The sequence below is a fragment of the Cylas formicarius genome, unplaced genomic scaffold (assembly GCF_029955315.1).
Source record: "Cylas formicarius isolate icCylForm1 unplaced genomic scaffold, icCylForm1.1 PGA_scaffold_4__25_contigs__length_36172078, whole genome shotgun sequence".
NCBI lineage: Eukaryota > Metazoa > Arthropoda > Insecta > Coleoptera > Brentidae > Cylas > Cylas formicarius.
In genome coordinates this window covers 5,506,467-5,523,579 of record NW_026844334.1, presented here as the reverse complement: position 1 = coordinate 5,523,579, position 17,113 = coordinate 5,506,467, and the positions used below count along the sequence as shown (strand labels likewise).

General features: G+C 37.1%; 1 protein-coding gene across 1 annotated transcript in view; it reads right to left on the bottom strand.

The window, feature by feature from the left end:
* Nucleotides 1–5,190: 5,190 nt before the first annotated feature.
* LOC132700840 (U1 small nuclear ribonucleoprotein A) overlaps nucleotides 5,191–17,113 on the bottom strand; it is a 227,706-nt gene continuing 215,783 nt past the window's right edge. Inside the window, 5 exon segments of the mRNA XM_060668412.1 lie at nucleotides 5,191–5,310; nucleotides 5,532–5,736; nucleotides 9,618–9,826; nucleotides 14,075–14,226; nucleotides 16,676–16,817. Coding sequence (XP_060524395.1) covers nucleotides 5,191–5,310; nucleotides 5,532–5,736; nucleotides 9,618–9,826; nucleotides 14,075–14,226; nucleotides 16,676–16,817 — 828 coding nt within the window.

Genomic DNA, 17,113 nt, shown 5'->3' with positions numbered 1-17,113 from the left:
GTCCAGATCGTTTGCCGAAATTAAGTTTGGTTTAGAGTGTCTACGAAGATGCATCTTTGGCTCTTATTAGCAACTGCCAGGCGATTAATCCACTATCATTTTATTCAATTGTGTTTTAACTCGTAGAATTTTAATTCCCTCATTATAGGTTGGGGTAACACATTTTTTTTTCTTTTTCTATTGATATTGCTTTTAACTTTGTCGGCTTATTTACGTGTTTTTGCATTCATAATAATATGAACATTTGGAAACAATTTTAAATAAATGCGGATTTTGACCTCAGTGAATTTGCCCAATTGAAAAATAACTCAATAGTTACTAACTAGAATCGTTCAACGGTAAAATTGGCCGAATGATCCTGACAAACTTGGCCAAAAGCAGCAAAAAACTAGAATCTTGCTTTGGCATATGAAAGGTAAATAAATGAATTAGATAATTTCAGAAATCGAAAATTAGGTCAATAAAACCAGTTTACGTGTCACAGTAACAGATTGCAGACCACAGGTGGAATGAGAGTACAGTGTTATAGGCGAACAGCTTTGGATTTGGTAAAATAAAAGGTGTAGACTTTATTATACATATTTATTTCCCATCTTTTGGACCCTATACAATTTTATAGCTAAGTACATTGTCAGGTAATATAAACTTTGTTTGGAATGCTTATTTCAGAGAATCTGAGGGCAAGATGGTGGGGTGGGTAAAGTTATACATATTCTGACTAGTATCAACAGTTATTTATTTGGGGCGATCTGATTATAACGAAACGAAACACCGCGCCCAAAAGCGCGCGCCGCTCTCTGATGTACTTATTTATTATTATTATTATTCTAGCCGATAAATTTATTATTCCAACACATTTTACAATATTAAAACTAATGTTACAACGCCTACGTACTTGTTTCAATTATTACAGTAGAGATATGGATTCCCTGGTCGATTAAACAGGTCTACTAAGGCTAGGTTTGGAGCACGAATGCCGAAAACAAAGCGAAACATTCCCCGATTTCTATTGGGTACGGTGCAAGTTTGTTTTCGTACCAGGCTCCGTTACCATTAAGGGCTTAGCTGGGTACAAATACATTTGCTACATAGCGGCTTATAAATGTCACACTACATCGGCTAACGTCGCCCTCTATCGTCGCGTTCGCGAACGATATCGAGCCGATAACAAGCCTTGTAAATATACTCAGCATCAGCAGCAGTTTAGAAAGATCATTTTTTCGCTTAGAAATACGTGATTTTTGTTGTTGTTGTTTGTAAATCAATTGTCGATAATATACTAAATATCAAATCTTTTATTATATTATTAAACGCTAAAAATTTAAGATGTCACTTGACAAGGGGCACAGATCATGATATGTTTAGAAAGTGTTGTTTATATTCATTTTTGTTTACTAAATATAAACCTATCATCTAAAGCAGAGAAGGCGATTGTGGCTAGTTCATAATAACGTTGATAAATTTATCACATATTTTGTCGCTTTTGAAATGAAAAAACAAAATCGAGAAGATGTCGGAGACAGGCTCGATCGCGCCCATAAAGATATTTTTCTGCGTTAATATTTGAAACCGCGTTCTCACAACCATATTGTCTCGTCACTTTGTATCGTCTCCATTAAAACTGGCGCCACTGTTCGACAGTTGAAATGATTGAAGTCCATGTGCAGGAAGTTTTTGCATAATTAATTATAATCTCAATTTCTGTTGTTTTGCCAGTTATTCAATAGAGCGTCTGAAATTCGCTGGTTTAGGATATTTCAAAAACTATATATTCGAATGTACAGCGATATATGGGGTTTGTTTTTGAATTAATGTATGGGTCGATCAGTACTTAATGTTATCTGTGAAATAGCAATCTAAATAGCACAACAAAATCCCCCGTATCTGTATGGTTGTGAGAACTAGGTTTAAGGTGGTAAACGTGGACGTTATCGGTTAAAGACCGGGTGCTCCGACTTAAGCGACAACCGGAACCACAGAACGACGACGCGTTGTCCGATAAAACGACCACAGCGCCGCTATAAATACATCAAACACAATTACTAAGTAGTACGCACGTCCCAATATCGATAATACATAATAAAAGATCGGATTGCGTAAATATATAACACTATTTTAACTGTTTTACGTTTCATTTTTTTTTATTAATTAATTAAGCTGATATGTTTCATGTAGTCCCCGAAAAAATGTGTTTGGATCCACTGCGACCCGCACCCACCCTACCTCGACCCGCGACGTCGGTCGCGAGCTGCGCACGCGCGTCGCCATAAACACGACGCGCATTGGACGGAAATAACACGCAGAACGGTCGGGCCGTGCCTCGTCGGAATTCGGGCGTTTTCGTTGACCAATTTCTTTAACCGCGATAAATCATTTTTAAACCCCCACGAAAATGTTTGCGAGTGTCTGAAATCGCCGCTAGGATACGGGACGGTGTCCGATTTTCAATTGGTAGGTCGATAAAATGCCGCCCTGTTTTGTGTCACGTATCACAGATAGCGTTTCCGGCGTTAGAAGACGCGGAACCCACATCGATCGTTCGTTAACACACGATTTATATATATTGCGCATTTGACGGGTCAGACGACCTCCATGGTCTTGATTATTGACTATCACAACGTTTCAACCGGTCGTCTTCCGATCAATCATAATCACCATAAGAGAAAGAGAGCAAAAAAGCGCTCATCAATGTCTTTGACCTTCAAACAAACCGAACTTCGTTCGTAAAATGAAAAGTGTGAATGCGTTTTTTTATTTTTTCATATATTTAGTTGTGGTTCGAAAATCTTTATAATCAATCTATTATGCGTTTAAATAAGTAATAGTGCGTTGTTTTCCTTTTTTTTTGCAAGTGCAAATAAACATATTATTATTATTATTACTTTTAAAATTGTTATTTTTTGTCAAGACAAAGAAGCATAATTCAATTCAGCATTCAGCATTTTTAAAATCAAGTGCATTCGTTAAGAGACATTCGAGACGCTACTGGAATTGATAACTTGATAACTAACTAACTAACTTTCATTTTGCGAATTATAACTGATAATACGTGAAAAATGTTAATTTCGCCGTAATTCTTCTTTTGTAGCGTATATGTAAAAAACACCAACTGATTGGTAAACATGTGAAATTGGTCAACCTAACCTAAAAAACGGGATCAATAACGCGCCCCTCTTCGAAAAGGAACGATCCCGACCGTTTTTGTATCTGCATTTTTCTTTAAGTCTTCCAAGGTATAAATTCACTAAGGTTTCAATCACGAATTGACTTTGTCTACGAGAGAGAGAGAGAAATAGATAAAGGGAGACGGAGGGAAAACAACAACGATCCTGCAAAATGAGAGATTTTCTACCTTGGAAAAGCTCATAAATCTATATATATATACATCTACGATTGATAATATAGATATATCACATAAAATTCACACGAAAAGCACTACGACACTACAGAATTAAACTACTTATGATGATAAGAGAGAATAAACAACGTTTGCGGGCCTAACAGATGGACGTCGGCCGCATTTTTCAAAAGACAGTTTGTAAAAAATTACAAAATCATACAAAAATAACTTGTTAGGTCTATTCCAAAAAATCAACCCCCCTTAAAAACAATAATTTCTCTTAAATAAATAGATATATGTATATATATTAAGGTTTCTTTGTCTAAAATTAAACTTTGGTTAACCGATAATCGCGTACCCATGTATTATCCGCGGCCCCCCACTACTCCTATTTTGTATATTAATTGACGATTCTGTATCGAATTGATTGTGCTGCTCCATCACGACTGTTGTATCTTTTCCGTCTCGCAGTTTTTGCAACGGGGGCGTTTTTTTTTTCTTTTTCTTGTGCTCGCGTTATTCTATGGGTACGTCGCGCGTTTAAGGTACAGAAAACTTCCTAAGACCTACGTAAATATTGTTATATCCTAATTAAAAAGGTAAAATATTTCTAATTCATATTATAACTTCATGCGTCGTTAGAATTGCAAGATAACAAATGCTGATTTTTTTTTTAATAATTATAGTTTAAACTATCAACTACGCAAAAGCTCTATATATATATATATATATTGGATCCGCGTTAAAATTTATCCTCTTTTTGAAAATAAAGCATTTTTCTGCGTTTTTATTACAAGAGAGAGGCTCGGGGCTACTTTTTTCGCCGCCATTTGACGTATGTATATAGGTATATATATTTTTTTAAATTACTTTAGTGATATGTTTGTCAAGTTTCGCTTGTGATCGTGAGAGTGACGCGGAAAAAAAAAGTCACAAGCACTTCTCGGAACCCGTAAGAGATGCTGAAGGTCAATTAGCCAACGGTATTTGTTTTACAATTTTTTACTGTAATAAGGCATCTTCGTGAATCAGATAAACTTATTTTTGTTTCCGGGGGATCTCGCCCCCAAGGTTTTTGAGCAAAATTTCCGAAATTCGTAACGCGCGTCAAACCATAATTATTGGTTCACGTACGACAAAATGCAAAAAATATTTTTTTTCAAATTTCTTAAGTAGCGAGACTCGGGTGGTTCTGTGCCCTGTCGTGTCGCGGATTGCGTCACACGACGACGTCACACAATTGACGTACGTAATTTAGTAGAGCGTTATTTTTGCATTTCGCCGCGAAAGATCGGTAAGAAGACACTCGAGACGCTCTTGCTGCCACCAATTTTCGAAAAGATAAAAAACAAAACAGACTAATTTAATTGACCTGGATCTCTTACACGTTTAACAAAGCGACAGCGGTAAATAAAGTTACGCTTTTGGACGTTTCGAATAGTATTGACAACATTGAATATTACTAAGTCGGGTTGTATATTGCTAGTATTCGCCAGAAGTCTGCTGCTAAAGCCTACCCCTCGGGTCGTCACTAAATACGATATTGCTCCAAAGAAAAAAAGCTCGGACGAGAGCAAAGCAGAACGCAATTAAATCCGTGCAACCCCAAACAATTTTAATGTAATCTAAAACTTAACTTTTAGGGCACCTTTGGTTTAGTTTATTTAGTTAATATAATAAAAGTATATGGTAACGAGTTTGACCGTTCCACAGAATGTTGGATTCGCTACAGTATAATGAAGAACTGCGTCACGAAGAGAAAATAATAAAACAGTTTTGACTACAACAGGTAACAGACATAGGTTAAGATCTTTTTTGTTTTATGTGTTTTTTTTGTCGCCTACGTTACGTTAGTCGAATCTCCAGTCCACTGAATCACCTAAAAATGTCCAGCCTTTACCGTCGCTTTCTGTCAAGTGCTGAGCGGGACGAAAGCGTTTAGATTGTCAATTTTCTTCTCCTTTTGTTCCCTAGAAATTAAAAACGTGTTTTTCATAACCGTCCGCGCTCGTAGCGAGAGTTCATGCTTTCGATTTGAATTTCTGGTCAGTTTCTTCCTGCGCGCAGGAAAGAAAAATTGTGGTCACTTACTACGTTCGACGTGGGTGCAAACGCTACGGTGAAATATAAAAAAAGTAACAAACGCACGTACAACTACAACAACAACAAAGATGTGGTATAGTGGACCGACCTCTGCTGCCGCCATTTTGCTTTTGGCGTACTCGATTCGGATGGGCCCGCGGTCCGAGGACAGCAGAAAGGAGCCCTGCAACTGGGCCATGACCCGGGTGGCGCCACCTACGTCGCGGTACTCGACGAACGCGACAGGCGATGACCCTGTGCCATTGTTCCCTTGCTTGTTGTTGTGTACGCGCAGGCGGCAGAAGCCGGGGAAGCTGCGTGCAAGAAGAATACCGGTGTGCGGTCAGTGGTGTGGTGGTGGGGTGCCGCTTGGACGTGACAGGTCGGAAACTAGTCGGGTGTCGCATACGGAGCGCGTTTTAAAGTTTTTTACATGGTGATATGTCAACTGGGTCGTGGTTCAATGTTAAACTAGACGCCAATGGGTGCTGATGTTGGCATCGGCAATTGGCAGATGATTTTGAGGTTATTGAGCTGAAATTAGTACCCAATTGCAGATGCGGTCTTTGGTCTTGCCTGAAACTACGAAGATAAAGTGTTGCCACAGACCTGAGGGAGTTATTTTATGAACTTGTGAACTTCCTTTATGTTCAGCATCTGCCAGACTAAGGAATAGATAAGGATTGTTCGAAAATATGACTCCTACAAGTACCACAGGACACTGCAACCTCAAACACTGGATGCACGAAATGCGCTTTTCGAACAGGATGAGTGCACGATGTGCACGGAAGATGAGGAAAGGACAGAACTTATATATGTCTAGCGGTATGAAGGATTCGATACTCAAAACTATTGACTGACATCTTGGAATTTGAGAATCTGAAAGACTTCATTCGAGGACTGAACTTGATGGGAAAAAAAAAGTTGGAAGTGTGCCGCAATAGAGCGAATATCGGTCACGGACCTAAGAGTATAGAACCACGCAGAAATATATTTTATGCTAGTTGGTTGGATGATGTGTCTGATATTCATTTTGGGAGCGAGGTTGAAATATTACCATGTAAAAATTTGTTCCATCAGACCGATCGATTTCGGATCCATATTTAGAGAGAACGTTACCACCGATTTTTTACAGCGACTAATCGCTTTTCCTCTACTGGGGAGCATGTGCTAATTTCTGCATCCTTTATCTCAACGAGTGTTCGCAAAAAAATACATAAAACAATCTTCATGCCATCACTAAAATTTAGTGACGTGCGAGGTGGGCGGCGAATTACGACGTCGATTATACATCTACTAACATACTACGCTGGAATGTCGGTTGGTGTTAAGTGATCTAAGAATTACGTGACCATTGCATACACTCGATCTACGAAAATCTGTGGGTTTAAGGAATGCTGTCTATGGGGCGTTTCAGAGGTGAACAGGAAAACGTATACGAGTTTCCCGCGAGTAAAATATATACCGAGCAAAAAAAGTATCGCAATTTTCGAAGCAATTTCCATGTGTGAGCAACGTATAAACATCAAATGTTTTCTGCCAATTTAATAATTTTAATTAAATTTAATTTTAAAACAATAATATATATTAATCAAGATTATCCAATTCTTCAATTCCTTGGAGTAACATTTCGCATACTTATAGGTAGACAATTTTAAACTTTTAATCCAACCGCTTCAGATTTCGTATTCAGATACAATTCTTGTCGCGTGATTGATCAAGAAGGATACAACATTTGTTTCAAAAATGTCTATTATATACCTGTCAGCAGTCATCATTTCGCCATTGACTACAGCTAATTCTGTGCGGCTGTTTAATGGAATGTCTTCCATAATAGACCTACCACGAAAATGGGAGTTAAGTCCATGCTAAATATTGTTCCCCATCTCAACTGCAAACTAGTATATGCCGATCATAACCAACTGAACGAAGCTGTGATTAATATATGAACCAAGTTCATTTCCCATTGTATTCTTGTAAATGTAAATGTATCTAAATTTAACATGAGTTTCGCAAAACTGGGTTTAAATAATTTTGCTACTATTATTTTTAGTTGAGTTATGATGATGATGATTGAAGTGTGTTACCTTGTTTTGCTTGTAAACCAATTATTTCTTGCGAGATGTATGAACCTCCCCATGTGCAGTCGGTCAAAAAAGTCTCCGTACAAATAGTATTTTTTCAGTTTTCTTTTCGTTTCTTCTTGCACTTACATTTAATAACAAATATATTGCAACTAAATATCGGCAATTTCAGAGTAATAAAAATAAAATCTAAATAATTTGAAGCACTTTATTTAAAGGCAGTTATAGAAGCAAGAAAATATGTCAAATAAGTCTCCGTACACTATTATTTCTTATGATAAATCGAAAAGTTTCTTTAAGTATAGTAATAGTAATAGTATTAAATCTTTTTGGAAGACTTAAAACAAGCTTTTTTGTAACTTCTCGCGATATGTTTTCCCACTCTTCTCTTATCCTATTTTTGAGGTCTTCTTTACTCGTAACTTGATGTTTTTTCACTCGTCGCTTTAATTCTTGTCTCTCTATGGAGTTAACATCTTCAGATTGTGGTGGTGTATGAAGTTGCTGGCGGACATTATGAATCATATGTATGTTTAGGATCGTTATCCTGTTGGAATAAATAACGCCCCTCAAGGTTAAATTTTTCAGCACTTTGGTTTAAATTATTCTTTAGGATGTTCAAATAGCCATGTTGGTCCATAAAAGCTAATTGCCTGTCCCATTAGCTGACATGCATCCCTACAATAAAACATTACCTCAACCATCCTTCATCGTAGGACGGACATTTTCGATTTTCAGAGCTGTATTTTTTTCCTCCAAACTTTATCCCGACCATCTCACCCAAAAAGATTAATTTTTGTTTCGTCACTAAAGATGGCGTTTTCCCAAAACTCCCTGATTTTGTCAATGTATTCTCGGGCAAATTCCAAACATTTTTTCGATCTTTTTCCCGAAATTAATGGTTTAGTTCTGGATTTTTCCTCTCTCTACTACGATTTTTCGAAGCGCAATTGGAATTTCGCAATTTTTGGCGCTCTTTTTGCTTTTACCTCAAAACCACTGACTTAAAAGTGGCGTCAAAAATAAACAAGTATAATTCATTTGTTTAAACGAAATTTGATAGAAGCTGACTTGATAAAATATTGATAATTAACGGTTCTACCTGCAGTTCTGAATAGTGATTCATTAAAGTGTATGGAGACTTATTTGACGTAGTTTCTTGCTTCTAAAACTGCCTTATTTTTTATCGTTCAAATAGTTCAAGTGAGATTGCCAATATTTACTTGAAATTTATTTCTCATTAAATGTAAGTGAACCTAAAAGAAAAATGGAAAAATGCTATGTGTACGGAGACTTTTTTGATCGACTGTAGTTTATTTGTAGATTATTCCTTTGAACGTGAAATAGTTATATCATAATGGATTCTTGTAAAATAAGAACTGTTAATTTTAGTGCAAAAGAGTGTATGAATGAAGTTCGCACTGAAGTTAAAGTACACAAAGCTTGGGAGCTCTCACATTGGAATTCCTGAATATGTTGGCATAGCCCTATCCTGGCCATCGACTATGTCCCAAATTTTTTACCGATGGGCATCAATTACTTGGACATATACCGATTTCTGAATTTTTTCGGATTGCCGCGAAAACAGTTTCAATAATGTAACTATTCCCTAAGAGTTCATAACATTCTAAGGTTTGTTACCACATGTATAAGTTGCAAAAGATCTTCATCATTATATCTTCGTTAAATTCGTACATTTTTATAAATTTGAATGACTAAAGATATAATGATATCAAACAACAAATTGTGTGGTTAGAAAAGCATTTCTATCGACAGGTCAATAACCACAAACAGCTGAATTCCGAGATTATACCATAAATTTGTTATTTTGAACTGCAGTTTAACAATGCAACCGGCTCTTTATGTATGTATGATATTACCGATAATGCGATATTTTTTTTGCGGACCGAAGGGAAATGCCCAAAATGACCTAAATAACAGAGAATATCCTCTGTCCTACACTTTCGTCATCCACCTCTTTCGACTCTCAAACGCCCGATATAAGTTTACGTTAGCGTCGCGTGACTACGTTACGCTAACGTAATCTGTGGTAGTCGTTAAATGACCTCTACTGGTGCGCACACCCAAAAACTTAATCGCGCGTTACCGACCTGGCAAATATTTCCTTGAGTTCGTGCTCAGAGACGAACTGGCCCAAGTTGGCGACGAACAGGGTCGAACAGGGCGCGTTGTTCAGTCCGGGCTGCGACGACGACGAACCGACCGGCGACGCCAGGGTCGGACTCGGCAGGAAATGAGGCAGAGAAGGAGCCGCGTGCACCGAAGTCAACGCGGTCGGATGAGGCAAAGACATCGATGGCTGCAATCGAAACTTAACCGTTACAAATGTGTTGTGACTTTGCGAAGATTTTTAAGTAAATGCCAACGAAATTCTGAGTTTTGTGATGATGACCACTCAAATATTCCCTATACAACGCTTTGGTTTATGGTATATGGTACATGGTACATGTTATCGAGCACTTTGTAAGAGACGGTCAAATTTCAAAAATTGAACTGAGGTGGGTTTTACTTGATGCAAATAAATAAGAACTAAAAGTTTAGATTTTCACGAAATTATATATTATGACATGACAATTGTTTCGACAACACCGTGTCTTTATCAAATGTAATATTTACAAAAGACCTGCTACTATATATACCGAAAAATGACAATAAAACCTTAATTAAAGTTGTTGTGAGAATTTAAGTTTAATAATGGAGAGGCATTTAAATCTACTCGATCGTTAAGCAATACATTTGAATGTCTCATTTTGTTAATCTCCATGGTTTCCAATAAATTTAATTTTCTACTTTTTGTGGCTGTATGTAAAATATCAAAATTGTCGTCAAAAATGTGTTTTTCTGTGTTTAAGTGTGTAACATAATTAGAATCTGACCTATTGATTTTAAACGCTCTTTCATGTTCCTTAATGCGTTTCCTGAAGGATCTACCTGTTTGTCGAATATAAATTTTAGGACAAGATCCTCATTTCAACCTGATTTTTGAGATTTTGAACATTTCGTTAAATTGTTCTTTAAAAATTTTCCTATTGTGTTGAAAGTTGAAACCACATTTTGACAAATGTTTTGAAACTTTTTCACTGGGTTCTCCTATGTATGTAATTGTTTTAAATTGTTCGTTTTCTGTATTAGGTTTCGGATAAATAGAGTTTACTGTTGTCTGGATTTGTTTTTTATTTATAATTTTATCGATAATGGACGAATTGTAGCCGTGTTCAGTGCAATTTGTTTTTAATGATATTAAGTTATTTGTTGTAATTTTCTGTTGAGAGTGACGTATTAAGAAGTCTGTGTATAAAAGAGTGAAATACAGTCATTTTGTGTGTATAAGGGTGATTTGAGCTGTTATGTATTACTATGTCCGTGTGTGAAGGTTTATGGTAAATGGAAAAATCTAATTTGTTTTACGTTTTCGTAATAGTTAGGTCTAAAAAGTTAATAGAGTCATTCTGTTGAATCTCCATAGTGAATTTTATACGATTATGTAATGAGTTAATGTAATTTAAAAAAGAATTCAATCGTCTGTCAGTTCCAGCAAATCAAGCAAAAATCATGATCCACGTATCTATACCACCATAGAAAACTTTTCCTAAATTTTATATTGGACAAACAGGTAGATCCTTCAAGAAACGCAATAAAGAAAACAATAGTCTAGATTCTAATGCTACACACTTAAACACAGAAAAAGACATTTTTGACGACAATCTTGATATTTTACATACAGCCACAAAAAGTAGAAAACTAAATTTATTGAACTCCATGGAGATTAACCAAAATTACACATTCAAATGTATTGCTTAACGATCAATTAGATTTAAATGCCTCTCCATTATTAAACTGAAATTCTCACAACACCAATTAAGGTGTTATTGCCATTTTTCGGTATATATAGGAGCAGGTCATTTGTAAATATTACATTTGATAAAGACACGGTGACATGTGAATATATATAATTTAGTGAAAATCTGAACTTTTAGTTCTTATTTATTTTGTCAAATTTCAATTTAGCTCTTCAGATCGTAATAGGAAAATCAAGATGAACTGCTCCGCATTCTAAAACCAAGACTTTGTATTTTTCTTTTTTAATCCTTTCCATAAACAGGATGGAGTTATTTTTATTACGCATTCCCCTACCTAATCCGGAACGTATATCGTGTAAATCCGTCCGTATAAAATCGAAACATCGATCTTTCGTTCCGCCCCCCGCCTCCCTGTGCCGGCGTGACGGGCGTCCCTATAAATACTCAATCTTTTTAAAAAGGCCGTTGCCAGCGGCATTCGCCTCTCGGCTCTATTTAAATTTTCAAATAAGCCGTCAATCCGGCGCTCCATGAGCGTCAAACATCGAGAGAGATTCCACAAAACGTGAATGGGCTCAAACTAATTACATTTTACGATTACGTGAAGGCACGGTCTGACACGCGTACACAGAGCGGTGGGATGTTAAATTTGGGCTGTTGGGGGTTGGCTGGATATGTTGGGACGTGTTACCCGAACATATATTTAATAATTTGTCGGATGGGTAGATCTACAACACACTTCACTCTTGACACGATGACATGTTACACGGAAAAGCACGGACAATATATAATATCGTTTTATACAATGTATACAGGGTGTTATTGAAATGACATCATATAATTTAATGGTTGACCAAGAAATGGCTCCAAATATTTGTATATGTCAGCGGATCTTTCAAAGGAATGATAAGCCAAGCATTTAGGTGTTGCCGAATCGTACGCTTTTAATAAGTTCAAGTATAAAAATTGTTTCAGCAGATTTATGATTAATTTGCAACAAGAAACATTGGTAATCTCATAAATTCAAATTCAGTACCGGTGTTAACAAGATTTGGGCACTATTGGTTCAATACGTCGAAATACGAAAAAACAACTAAATAAACATTATTATTTTGTCTGCTTACACGACAATTAGTTGCTAATTAATTCTTGGTGCAAACCGATGTACAAACATTGCTAAGATCATAAATTTAAACAGTAAAAAAGCAACAAATTTATACACCATTAGATCGCCATTAAGTTAATCACCGGTGTAACTAATTTTTTCTTTCAGCACCGAAAGGGGTCCTTTAAAAAAGGTGTTTTAAAAAGGGAGCTACCCACTCGACAGTTAACTATTTTAAAAAAAGGATACACTAAAAAGTTATACACAAATTATTCAACAGTTTCAGAAATTAGTCGTTCCACAGTTATATTAAATAACATCTTCAGATTTCCCTAAATTTCTCTAACATTTTCTACGCCGCCTTTGTCATTTCCTAGAAAACCTTTTATAATATCAGTACAGGTAGAGACTAACGATGCCACATCATCAGAGTGCCTTGTTTCGTAGATCTTTCACATTCAACGTGTTCATAATTCTTTGTCACAGGAATTCAGTAACTTAAATTTATATTCATTTAAAAATAAGTACAAAGATCATTTGTTACAAATACAGTTTTCCCAATAATGTGTTACTAATTATGTTATTAGCAAGGGATTATATTGAGTTATCAAATTCTTTATCTTCAAATGCATTTTTTGTAGTATGTTATAGAGTTATGTTGTTCTTCCGATTTTGCAGGTATTTTTCATATTATATTTGTTGTTCATCCACTTTTTATTTCAATAAATAGTGCCCAATTTATTAATTATATAAATAGTTCTTTAGCGGTTGAGTAGAGTAGCTATTTAAAGCTAGACTGCGCCGCTTTTGAGCTATCTGTTTACTTTGTTTTGAAAAATATTAATATTGTATATTGTTTTTTTTTGTTATAATAAAGGCTATTTATTATTATTATTATTATTATTAAATAATCTTGTCAGATTCTTTCATTGTATTCACAAAGTCTTGATCTTCCATTAATCACTTTAATTAAGGTCAAAAATTCCTTTATTTAATTTTATTTATTTAAATTTTCCACATAGCTATTTAAAATATGCTCCATCCTTACTGTACTGCTTCGTCAGTCCTAATTTAATTTATAATGGTGGTAAGAGAATTTTTCGTGAATCAATCTTTAAGAATATTTTTTGATCCGGGAGTTAGATTTGGCCTGTTATTTTTCAACCAATGTTGCTGTCCGGTTTGTACTCTCCCACTCGCACAAAAAAACAATCAGCAGTCAGCATATACGAAGTATATGAGTTAGTAGAAGTGCCGCAATTTTTAAATCACTACAAATCGTCGAACTATAGTCCTTGTATTTAATTTTCTCAAGCGGTAGTTCCAGATTTTTGTTGCAAGCAACTGGTAGAGAAGCAAGAACATTTCTATTGTGCAAAAGAACAGCTTGAATGATGGATGAGTCTCCAGTCCCCAGACTTGTAGTCTGTACCAAATTTTTTATTAGATTAGAAATGTCGGAATACTCGAGTAGGAGGTCTTGCAAAACGAATTGCACTTGAAATCTGGCGAAGGCGCCGGAGTATTCCGCAACCGAATAACGATAGTGTAAACCGGCAGTGTTACTTACGTGAGGGTGAACCGGAGCTCCGGCTGCGTCCATCGGCGTTTTTTCTGAAGATAGTCAAAGGTAGGACCGCACCGGGACCTGCGGGTGCAATGCCGGATGCACGAGCGCCGCGTGTTGGAGCGTCGCTCCCGGCAGTTCGGCGGCGGCTGCGGCGGCCGCCGCCGAATAGGCCAGCGGGTGGTGCCATAGTTCGGGACCGCCGGGAAAGAAGGGCGTGCCCAAATCTGAAATGTAGACTTCGGATCAAAATTAAGCATCTGTGCAGTTACTACAACGGTTGGAGTTAAAACGTCACGAGGACGTATGTTAAGGGCGACGAACAGGAAAACAATTTTCCACCGGTATCTGCCCCCCCCCCCCCTTGCGTTAGATATTAAACCCCCGCCGTTTCGCCACCCAAGGAAGCCCGGATCCCGCGCGGTTACTTCGTTTAAATGCTGCGAGATTAAGTGCCGTGATTATATGTTTGCCCAATTTTACGCTTTCGTAATAACAAATTTAAATTGCGTATCGATCAGGAGCAAACCCTCCCCCACCACCCGAGGACCCCTTATCCGCGGGGACGGCAACGTCAACAGGCCCGGAGAACAAAATTCCTGTCTTTCCCTTTCGAGAACGGGGGAGCTATATATCCAGTATTTACTGTGGTTTGGTGTTGATATTCTTGATTGCCTTTGCCTCTGCGATAGTCAATTTGACAGTGGTATCTTCTTTTTTATTTTTCTTTTCAGCAAAATTATTTATCCAGCAGATGCAGAAGATGCAGTGCTAAGACATTTTTTTGATTATATACAGGCTTTTCAATTATAGACAAAAATGTAAAAGACCCAGAAATTTGTTTTTTTCCAAAGTAAATTATTAAACGCAAATCAAAAATATTAAAAAATATGGTTAACGGGTTCAAACAGTGTCATAGGCTGCATCAAGAGCTATAATTTTTGTATGGTTTCAGAAAAAACTTGTTTTCTCGAAAACCATTTGCTCTTTCGGTAAAATTCTTGGACCAGGAAACGTGAGAGATCCAGGGCTATAACCTCTATAAATTATTAGCCGTAAATGAAAAACTATAAAATATAAGATAATTTGGTTTAAGCAGTATCGTAAATTGTGTCGAGGGCGAGTTTCAGGGTTCGTCTACACACACGGTGCGCGAGATACTTGAAAAAAATATCATTGGAAATCGCTATCATTTCAATCAAATTTTTATATTTATCATATCATAGTCAAGACGCTTTATACTGAGTGTATAATTACGATACGATTACGATACGATAGAAAAACAATGCGTCCCTTTTTTGACAAGAAACCGCAAAGCGGTTTCTTTTTGAAATACCTCGTCAGGAATCTATCTTTGTTCTCCTTTTTTCGCAACTATGTAACAAGGACAAAACTCACCATCGTGCAGTGTGGCAAGTTAGAAGACTCTGACACTGTCTTACCTTCACCTTCGTTAGTGTCCGAGGAGTCTTTTGTTTCTTGTTATCCACATTTCAGTCTATGCACTTTTATATCGTGTATAATATCTGGACCTAACTACAGGTTTTTCAGTTAGCCATTTTTTTTGTTCTGAACGTAGTTGAGCTTTGTTCCCCTTTTTGTAAATATATTTATAACAAGGGCAAAACTCGCCACAGTGGCTTTCTTGCGGGCAGATTCACCGGCAAATATTCACTTTTTTGTGATTTGACAGCGTTCCCATGCTAAAGAACGGAGCATAATGAGACAAAACTACCCGTCATGCACCCTAAGGTTAGATGTGCCATATTGTGATAACAAAAAGTATTTCCCACAAAAAATATACAACGGAATCAATCTCTGAAAATGTAGCCCAAAAAAAAAAAAATCTAAAAATTCCGTTCGTATCCTCTACAGGTACGCGACAGTGCATACAACGTAGTCATAAGGGAAATGAGGGGATGTGTCCTGGTGCCTGGGGGCCTCGCGACGGGGAAGAAGATGCGAATTCGCGATCCTTCGATATACGTAAAACTTTGGGGAGAGATGGATAATTTTCAACGTGACGCATATGAAAATCGATTTTTGCCAAGAGATTACTTACGACCTCTGAGTACAGTTCGTCCACAATTCAACTGAACACACGACGACTTCCCGGCGTAAAATATTTTCTTTAATTTTTTTTCAAAGTAGCTCATTAATGGTGCTGTGTTTTCCATGATAAAAATATGACTCCGTCAATCTCGACGTCAATTTCCTAATGGTTGCTATTAAAGCTAACGTGAATATAGCAATTTTTCGAGTTCTATATTTATTTTTTTACAGTGTGTTTAGACTGCATGACATGTTACATATGATGTAAGAAAGATATTAACCAAAAAAATGACACACCTCGACGGCCATGATTAAAACTTAAGCTGGCACAGATTACACAAGGTGCATCCGAGTTTTAGGTGGACTCTTACTACGACTAATGAAAATCATGCAAAATATTTGTTAAAAGAAATCGAAGGACTCGCAACACCGAACATGAACAAGGTATAAAAAGATATCTCTCCAGGACAAAAGCTGGGCTTGGGATTTACGACCTGTCGCCTTAAATCGTTTGATCAAGCTGAAACAATAGGAGAATGTAAAAGTCTTGGTAATGTTCGGTGCTCGCACTTCAAACCCGCCAGAAAGCCCCACCCTTGTACGAGAGCGGTGGTGTGTACTTACGTCCTGTGAGGGGGTGCATCAAAGTTGGGTGCGTGTTGGCTGAGTTAGCAGCTTGTTGCTTGGGCTTGCTAACCTTCGTGTTACTTTTAGCAAACTCCAGCCTGATGGTCTGTGGCATGTCGGGGTCAAATCTTACACCCTGCTGCAAAAGATTGCCCAACAAAACGGTGTGATTGGTGAGGTCAAAATGCATGATACGGAGGTTCGATCATCCGGCGAGAGGTGGTAGTTGCGCGAAGAGCTCGACCTCACAACTACCTCCTCTGCCGTTTATTTACGTGTCGGTATTAGTAATGGTGCCTTGCTATCGGACGCCTTGTGTATCTCAATACAATTAATTATACAAGATTATAATTGTTTACATTAATTTATTTGTTCTCATATCTCCGATGCCATATGCATGAACCCCTATTATCCCCTCCCACAAAACAAATTGTA